Below are 9,272 nucleotides of genomic sequence, written 5' to 3' on the forward strand. Positions count from 1 at the left end.
GAGGATGGTATAGTCAAGAGGTGCCTACAATTATTTGCAATTATATCTTTCTGAGGAATGGCCTCCTCTTATCATGTACATGGTTGAAGATGCATTTGTCCTGACAATGGTATGGAATTCAAATTTTATTCAGTACTTGTCAGGGTAATAAGTGCATTTAAGAATATTAATGTATAAAATTTACATAAGTTAAGAAACCAAACCATAAAAGGGGAAAAGTTAGTTATCCCTTTGATATGAAAATTAAGTTTCATGAAATCAGAAAAAATAACACTTAATAGATCTTATCACAATGACTGGGTCTTAGGTATTTCTTACATATTACTTAGCTTTGATATGCTAATACCTGTGGTATTAATTGACTTGTTTTTTGTGCAGTTCCACTGAAAGATATCAAATCTATTTTAACTTTAACTCATAACTTCGGAATTGTGAATGCTATGCATCTACATATGACCAAGTAAATAAGACTCTGGCCCGTAGTAAAGAACCTGTGGGGTGGGGCGTCGGGAAAATGTGACGGGTGTCGGGTGTAGGGCGTAGGATAAAATGTGACGGATAAATAAAATAAAATAGGTTAAATAAAATAAAATAGGATAAATAAAATAAAATAGAAAATGTGACGGGTGTAGGGCGTAGGATAAAACGTCCTACGCCCTACACCCGACACCCGTCACATTTTCCCGTCGCCCCACCCCACAGGTTCTTTACTACGGGCCTCTCTCTCTCTGGATACTTTCATTGTCTGAAAGCAAAACTAATATTAGCAATAATGCAAGCAAATCAGGTTCTTATTAATCTTATCAAGTTTGAAATGATATAACATTTTCCTAAAGGTATCAATGTATGAAGTCATAAGAACGATCTTTTATGGATCTTGAAACAATGCAGCTGCACCAGGAAGGACATTAAATGAAATTTTTGTTCCTATCCGAACACTCAGTGGGAATACTTCTCTATCTCCAGCTACTTGCATAAAAGGAAAATTTGGAAACATTTAATTTGCTATAGGTAAACCAATAATAACTGGATATAAAATAGTGTTCCTGTATTATAAACAACGAACAATATGTTGATCTTTTTAACCCATTCCCGACGGGGGAATTCTAGCCTTGAATGTCTGCGGGGCTGGGAGCCTTAATAATTATAAGGCTAAATCATGGGAATGGCTGGCAATGCCGCCCGGCCGCCCGGCAAACACTGTAGCGGTACCATGCTTTACCCCCCCACTGTGGGTTAACATGAGATGGGAAGTAAAATTAATTCAATATTATTCTTTCCCAAGACTTCAATCTTTAGTTAGAGAAGTCTTTACTTTTACTTTGTACATTCACCACAATGTTCATATTGGATTGACATATATTACAATGTAGGTAAAGAATACACACTTTCACTGTTATTATAAGCCTTATTATCAGTTTCCTTTCACTCTTAACAAAAAGGATGGGTTTTATTTCATGCTCCTCCTAAGACCACTTCCAAACAAAATATTATAAAACTTCTAAAGACTCAGCAGAATAAATCCTACTACTGGACCACATAATAATAATAATAATAATTATAATAATAATGACAACACCAGGTACTTCACTTTTAAGGAAGGTTAAAAAGAAAAAAAAAATTATTACAAAATATCCAAAAAAAGAAAGAAAAAATCTAAAGTGCTGTATGATAATAGTATTGTCACTGTTAAATGCAGTAATACCTAGCTTATTTATAGAACTCGTGGTCTGATTCATCCTTTTTAACATTGTTCTTATAAGCCTTTTCGAAGTCCTTAGCCAAGACTATGTATCTGTTCTCTCGCACGGCATGCATGCCAGCCTCTTGGCAGATAGCATTTATGTCAGCACCAGAGATACGATCGGGTCGAGCTACATAGTCTTCAAGGTCCACGTCCTCGCTTAGATTCATGCGACCGGTGATTGTGGAGAAGATGAGGCGCTTCTGTCTGCGGTCGGGCAATGGGAATTCGATCTTTCTGTCCAGACGTCCAGGGCGAAGGAGGGCAGGATCCAAGGTGTCCGCGCGGTTTGTGGCCATGATAACCTGTTTGACAGAAAAAGAAAGCACAGAACTGAGCACTAAAAACAAACAGTTATGGATTTTTTTTATTTATTTACACCAATTGCTTTAAATTGAGACAAAAAAATATGCAAACAATTTTCTATGGAAAATGACAAACAAAGATGGATCTGTATGCATTGAGAATGGTAGATATTTCATTGCTTTAGTGTCTTCATGTTTTATCTCCTGCTTAATCTATTATATTTGTCACATAAGGAGTTTGTGCTGCACGAATTTTATAGCAATGAGTTTTGAGATTTATTGAAATTTACAGACAAGCATGTTTGTACATCACAAATAACACTTACTTTAACATTTGTAGTTTGGTCAAAACCATCCATCTGATTGAGCAGCTCCAGAAGAATACGCTGAACCTCACGATCAGCACCAGTCTGTGCATCAAATCGCTTGGTAGCAATGGCATCAATTTCATCAATGAAAATGATTGCAGGGGCATTTTCTCTGGCTAATCGGAAAACATCCCTCACCATGCGGGGCCCTTCACCAAGGTACTTCTGCACGAATTCCGAACCCACGACGCGGATGAAAGAGGCCGTTGTGTGATGTGCCACGGCCTTCGCAAGCATGGTCTTACCACACCCTGGTGGTCCGAACATAAGCACACCTCTGGGTGGGTCAATACCAATCTGCTTGTACAAATCGAAGTGAGTGAGAGGCAACTCAACAGCCTCTCTGATCTCCTGCTTCTGCATGTCTAAGCCTCCAATGTCTGAGTATGAGACATCTGGCTTCTCATCCGCTTGCAACATGGATATTGAGGAATCAGCCTCTGGGGGTAGAACGTCCACAAGGGCATTGCTGTGCTTGTGAAGAGCCACTGAGGCAGAGGGCTTAAGTAGTTCACGATCTATGGTTGATAGAATGCGGACATAGTAGTTTGATCCTGTGGTAGATCCTACAATCCCGGTGTTCTGATCAACTGCCTCTAGGAACTGGCCAATGACCAAGGGAACGCTCTGAATCCGCTTTACCTGAAAAGGGAGACAAGTTGCTGAAGCAATTTCCTTTTCCTTTTAGCAACATTTATGTAGGTTGAACAGAAAATACAGGACACTAAATAGAACAAATATTCAGGTGAAATCTCTATATCCATTAGTATGTAATAATTAAAAATAATCAAGAAAGATTTTTTTCTTCAAAATTGAAATGATCTCTATGCTTTAAAGTTAGTTGTTGAATTTCTGATGTAGTTTATTTAGGACAATTACTTTATGCATTGACAGACCATTAACATATGAGCACACAAAAAAATCATTGGGAAATAAGCCTTTATTTTACAAATTAAAAAATGTGTCATCATGCAATCACTTCAAGTTTTGTACTTCCAATCTTCATCATTATTCTTTGCAAATAAAATCAATACGTAGCATTGCCCTGGTATAATGATAAAATTGATTCAACAAAAAGATAACATATCTACCTCTTCCTGAGCATGTCTGTACTCTTTCTTCAAGTTATGGAGTTCATCTTTAATGTAATCTTCCTGAACACGCAGATACTCCAAATTCTGAAGTAGTCGCTTGTATGTGTTGTAATCATCTTTTGTGGTTTCATCACTCACAACTGTCAAGCCACCCAGCACAGGGACCTTGACATCTGCCGTCTCCTCCACCTGAAACAGACGCACAAGAATTATTATTCAAGTAATTAATTTCATTTTTCCCTAGCATACTTTACAATATTGATACAAAATTACCTGTAAATGAATGGTTTGTAAGATTAACCTTGAGTAAAACTTAACAATTCATCTTGAGAATCCACCATCAATGTACTGACCATTAAAAAAAACTTAACCCACACAGGACGGGTGGTACAGCATGTGTACCGCGCATTCAAAAGCCCAGTTGCCGGGCGGCACAGTATTGTGCCAGCCATTCAATTGATTTAGGCCTAATAATTCGAACGCCCCGGCATTTGGACATTCAAGGCTAGAATTCCCCCGTCGGGGATGGGTTAATATGTAGCCTACAAACTGCAATAGTGAACCTAGGTCTTCTTCTTACCTAGTCTGGTATCACCATCCTTTAAACCACAAGTAATCTGACATTTATATTGGTTTAACTTTCACTGGTATGGGATTGGAATTCGCTTAGCTATAACATGGGCTAATCTTTTGATTTATGATGTGATTCAAGACAAAGCCATGTTTTTGTAACTGGAACCGGTAGTTCACTGTATAATATTCTAAGGCAAGTGTCTTTTCTGACAGTTTTGCCAAAGTTGCAGACAGCTGAGATAGTTCACTTATTTCACAACTGTATTTATCAATTTGACATGAATCTATGTGCTCAAATAAAGGCAACACAATCATGTTTTATTTATCATCATTTTAGCATTCACATAAACAGAATAACATTGGTATTTCCAAACTATTCCCAAGGGATATACTTGGTGCCAATATCACAGATACCGTTATCAGCTCAGCATCATTTTATGGGAAACTGTATGTTTGTGGTTCTGACTCTCAATTTAAACAAACAGGTGGGTGCTGGAAGAAATGTTGCAAATCTATACGCTACTTCAATTTTGACAATAGGACTTCCATTTAACAAACTTGTTAATTTCATCCAATAAACTATTGTCTCAAATTTATCATATTTCTAACCATAGAAAAAATAGTTCCTCACTTTTTATAATTGTAAATAAAATGTACAAAAAATTAAGAGTATCATTATATATTTCAGTTGAAAAGTGGGTATAGGTATTGGTATTAGTCCATATCTTGGTATGAGTCTTACTAAAGTTAACCCACTAATGCCAGGTACGAGGACTCACCACCATGGTTTGTTTTATCAATCTTTCTTTAAACAGATTGTGCTTAGTCACCAAGGAGTCAATTAGTACACCGACCTGGCCTTACCTGTTTACCCTATTCATTGAACTTGAATTTGCTATTTCTATCATTATTCTCCTCTTTACTAACATTATTTGTATTGTACTGGTAACTCCCCTGGTAAAGACAGTGATGAATCTAACTTCATGCTTTACCTCGGCCAAAAGTCAACATTCAAGACAATATTTTAGTTTGCATGCACACCTATTATGATTGGAATGATGGCAAGTGTTCATTCTAAAATAAACATGACAAAAATAAAGAAACAAATCACAGGAAACAGGCGAGAATAATGTTCATACATCCTAGGGGTAAATTTGCAGACACCCACAGGCCTAGAAAAACATTTAAAAAATACATGGAATTGATAGTTAGATGAATTCAAATATATTTTCCTTCTAAGACATACTTCAAAAATACTGAATATATACATGTTATCTGATTCAGAAATTGGTGATTCATACGCTAGAGTTTAGGTGCTTCTGCACCTGTCGGAACTCTGGCAAGGACAACAATAATTATTGAAGTAGCCTCCACACCAACTGAACCTCTGGCAATGTATATAACAAGCTCCACAGAAAATGAGCAAGATGGTTTGGGCTGACAAATAGCCAGGGAGATCTTTAAAGAGCACAGATAATAGTAATAATCAAACCAATTCATATCTATCAATTTGTTCTTTTTATAAATTACACACTTTTTTTTATCATAGTATATTTACATGGAAGAAAGGCATTTTTGTGTTTGCATTTATTAATTTACAAGTATTCATAATCTTAATCATTTCAAAGGTTTAATTGGCATTTCTTTTTGGAAAATGTTAATGCAAATAGCACCTCTATTGCATGGAACCATTGTTTCTTATCTTTTGACTATATTCTATAAAAAAGAAAAAGAAATAAATAATTATTCATCATGGAGGTCAACAAGCTCTATCTTGCTTGAATAGACAAAGAGGAGGTTTCCTAAGCCATTGCCCCAACATGAAGCATAGAACCCACAGTATTGCTTGAAGTATAGATCTGCAGACTTTAATAAGCCATTGCAGTCTGATCTTTATATTGTGCAGATTATTTTTCATATGTGATGGTGTTGTTTGCATCATTATGACCATTTTATTAATTTTGTTTCAACTTTGAGCTTACTCTCCTATGTGATGGATGACTTTAAAGCTTCAAATGAATCTTAACCCATTGGAGCCGGTTGACGTGATGACACATTTTGTGGTTTTTGCGTCAGACACCTGGGACGAGCTATGAGGGCCAGCTGCACACTCGGGTTGAGCGAGCGGGCAGCCCAGGCTCGCGGCTTGTGCGTCCGAGAATCTCGAGGCGTTAGGCTTATGCGTTCGAGAACCCCGGTATTGCGACAGTGCAAAGCCGGAATGGCCCCGGCGTGAATGGGTTAATGATACACTAGCAGTGAATGATATGACTGTTGTGGCCTATGTACCTTTTGCATTCTAGCAAAGGCCAACAAAACACTATAATGTGGTAAGACAAGAGCATGGAGACCTCCCTAGCAATGAGGAATCAGTCCTGGCAGAGTATGTTGTAAAAATCTTTTGACTTTTGCCAAATTCTGACGGAACACACGACATGGGGATTACTTGAGTCACTGCAGCTTTCTCAGTATCCTTTACTTTTAAATATATAATTTTTTATTGTGTATTTTATAGCTCTTTAGAACAAAACTAAGTTTGATGGATTCTGAAAGACAATTAACAATTTACATCCAGACTCTTGAGATGCTCTAGATATATGCAATTCATTGGAAAACAGGATTGTAATGCAATTACTTGTAAGTTTGTCTTTTTTGGAAGCAAGTATAAAATATCCCCTAGAACTTGACAAACAAAGGAATGAGGCAAAAACCTGACTCTGGTATACCTAGATGACCATATAAGGCTTTGATATAAAGGGCTCGACATACTATAATCATATCATAAAATTTATATTACAGATGGCATCATATTATATGATTTACACCTCAGTTGTAAATCAACCTACATCCCCTTGCAATTGGCAAGTATAAAAGTATAAAAAAAAAAATTATGAGCAAAGTAAATGGTTGTTAATCAAAATCCACGGATATATGCACTAGGTGACGCTTTGCACTCCCACAGCAGTCAATAAAGCTCTGCAAATTACTTAGAGAAAATGGGTTGCAGATTTCCCTATTGATTTTGTGACAATCAAAGAATCACTCCAAACTCTATCTTGCCGGAATACAAGGTGTGAGAAGATTAACCACATAAGACTTGGTATCCCTTGATGAGTTCCTATACTGGATAATTAGCATCAACACTATAGCAAGTTTCATATTGAAAAAAATAAAATATCTAGGAATTAACAAAAACAAATTTTATGTAGTTTAATGAATGTTTAGAAGAAATCTGAAATACCGGTATAATTTATATAAATGGAGCAACGAAATCGAGTCACCATTACAAAGGCAGTCGAAGCCGAGCAATGTCTTATGAAAGATATTTCTTCATTATTTACATACTCACTTAATTCTATAACATCTAAATAACAATGAATCGTTGAAAACAAACGAATATGATAACGAAATCTTATAAAAGAAGAGAAAACGAAAATCTAATCAAATAAACAATGGTCCCTTTCCCAAAACAACAAAAGTTTCCGTTTGGTTTTGATTTTTCTCCTTTTAAGACGCCGTCCAGCCAAGCTCTCCACCTGTAAACAATGCAACTGATCATTTAAAGACTCGAAAGCAACTAAATGTGCAGCTAAACTCACCTTCTCCGTCGCCACAGTTATTCCAATTTCTTCCATTCCGCTTCTGACAATTCGGCTTCTTTACGTACAAACCTTCGACTTCGATGATGAAAACAGTCGAGCGTTCTTGTAGGCGCGTGCAGGCGGATTCGCGGATTCGTGAAATCGCTCATTCAAATGGCGAACTTCTATGTAAATGTATGGATGAATTAAAGGGAATGATTGATAGGATGAGTGGGCGAATGGATGAATTCGTTGTATGGTAAATGGGAATACTAATAGTTATGCCTTTCATGTGTTCCAATCGGAAGACGGCAGATTCAAAGTTTATAGATAATTAATCCGTTACTAGATAAGTAAATAAACGAATCAAATTAAGTAATCCCATTTAATAGAGAAATGAATGGATAGTTATATTTATCATATAGTTATTAAGAATATCACCATATATGTATTCTTGTTCTCTGAATAAGGAAAAATCACAGATTAACGGATTCACGAGTTGACAAGAATTTCCAATACCAAAAGTTAAACAAAAATGCATAAACGCATCATATAATTTCTGATAATAATATCAATTATACATCCAACATGCATATATCAATGAGAACAATAATAGTAATAGCAATACCAGATATAAAAATAATTGTGTTCATCTTATCCTAAAAGTAATACGTTCGCATAGAAATGTCGCTAGTCATGATTCCAAAGAGAACACTTTGGATATCATAAATGCAGCATTAATATCACTCATGCTAATGAAGCTAGATATAAGGAGCGTATGTCAACTTTAAAAGATACATACAAAGTATTGATGCTATGAAACGAATTGGGATTCTAAGGACTGGATGAAATATGATAATAAGTTTTATAATTAATGGGTTGCAATGGCAAAGGTGACAGAAGCAATTATATTAACAACAATACTTTAGTAGCAACGATGGTAATAAGGATATTAAAAATGGATATTTTAATAACAATAGATAATAATAAATATGGTAATAAAAACAATGACAATTGTAATAATGATAATGATTATAATTTGATGATGAAGATGATGATAATAATAATGATGATAATAATGATAATGATAACTAGTAATAATAATAATGATAATAATAATAACAATAATAATAATAATAATAATAGTAATAGTAATAATAATAATAATGATAATGCTGATAATAGAAATAAAAATAGTAAAATAGTTATGATAGTTATAATAATGATGATAAACATGATACTAATAGTGGTAATAGTGAACATAATGATTTTATAAGGATGATAATAATAATGATAATAGGGATTATGTAAACAATGCTACTACTAATGATAATGATAATATCAATAATGATAATGAATAGTGTATTTTTTTATCTTTAATGTTATTGTTGGATCATCATCATCATCATCATTATCATAATCCTCATCCTCATCTCATAATAATCATCATTATATTGTTACTTCTAGTTATGTATCTATCACCATTATAATTACTATCATCATTAACATTATTATTACCATGATTATTGTTTTTGTTGTTACAATAATGATTATTAATATATTCATAATCATGATTATCATTACTATTACCACCATCACTGTTATCA

The 9,272-nt window shown here is 35.0% G+C and overlaps 1 protein-coding gene across 1 annotated transcript; it reads right to left on the reverse strand.

Moving 5' to 3' along the window:
• Positions 1-1,388: 1,388 nt before the first annotated feature.
• LOC122243423 (26S proteasome regulatory subunit 6B) lies at positions 1,389-7,839 on the reverse strand. Its single transcript, XM_043000998.2, has 4 exons — positions 7,684-7,839; positions 3,509-3,700; positions 2,376-3,059; positions 1,389-2,049 (listed from the first exon to the last, which is right to left on the reverse strand). The coding sequence occupies exons 1-4, from the start codon at positions 7,717-7,719 to the stop codon at positions 1,711-1,713; spliced, it is 1,251 nt and encodes a 416-aa protein (XP_042856932.1). The 5' UTR covers positions 7,720-7,839; the 3' UTR covers positions 1,389-1,710.
• Positions 7,840-9,272: the final 1,433 nt, after the last annotated feature.

This window comes from Penaeus japonicus, unplaced genomic scaffold (genome assembly GCF_977035675.1).
Source record: "Penaeus japonicus unplaced genomic scaffold, GWHDUDI00000001_assembly GWHDUDI00000035, whole genome shotgun sequence".
NCBI lineage: Eukaryota > Metazoa > Arthropoda > Malacostraca > Decapoda > Penaeidae > Penaeus > Penaeus japonicus.

Bases quoted from the DNA above. Each gene is read 5' to 3' on its own strand.
- LOC122243423 (XM_043000998.2), bottom strand. From the start codon at position 7,719: ATGGAAGAAATTGGAATAACTGTGGCGACGGAGAAG. The intron at 3,701-7,683 runs GTGAGTTTAGCT...CGTCTGTTTCAG, and splicing joins TAACTGTGGCGACGGAGAAG to GTGGAGGAGACGGCAGATGT. The intron at 3,060-3,508 runs GTAGATATGTTA...CTCCCTTTTCAG, and splicing joins ACAGACATGCTCAGGAAGAG to GTAAAGCGGATTCAGAGCGT.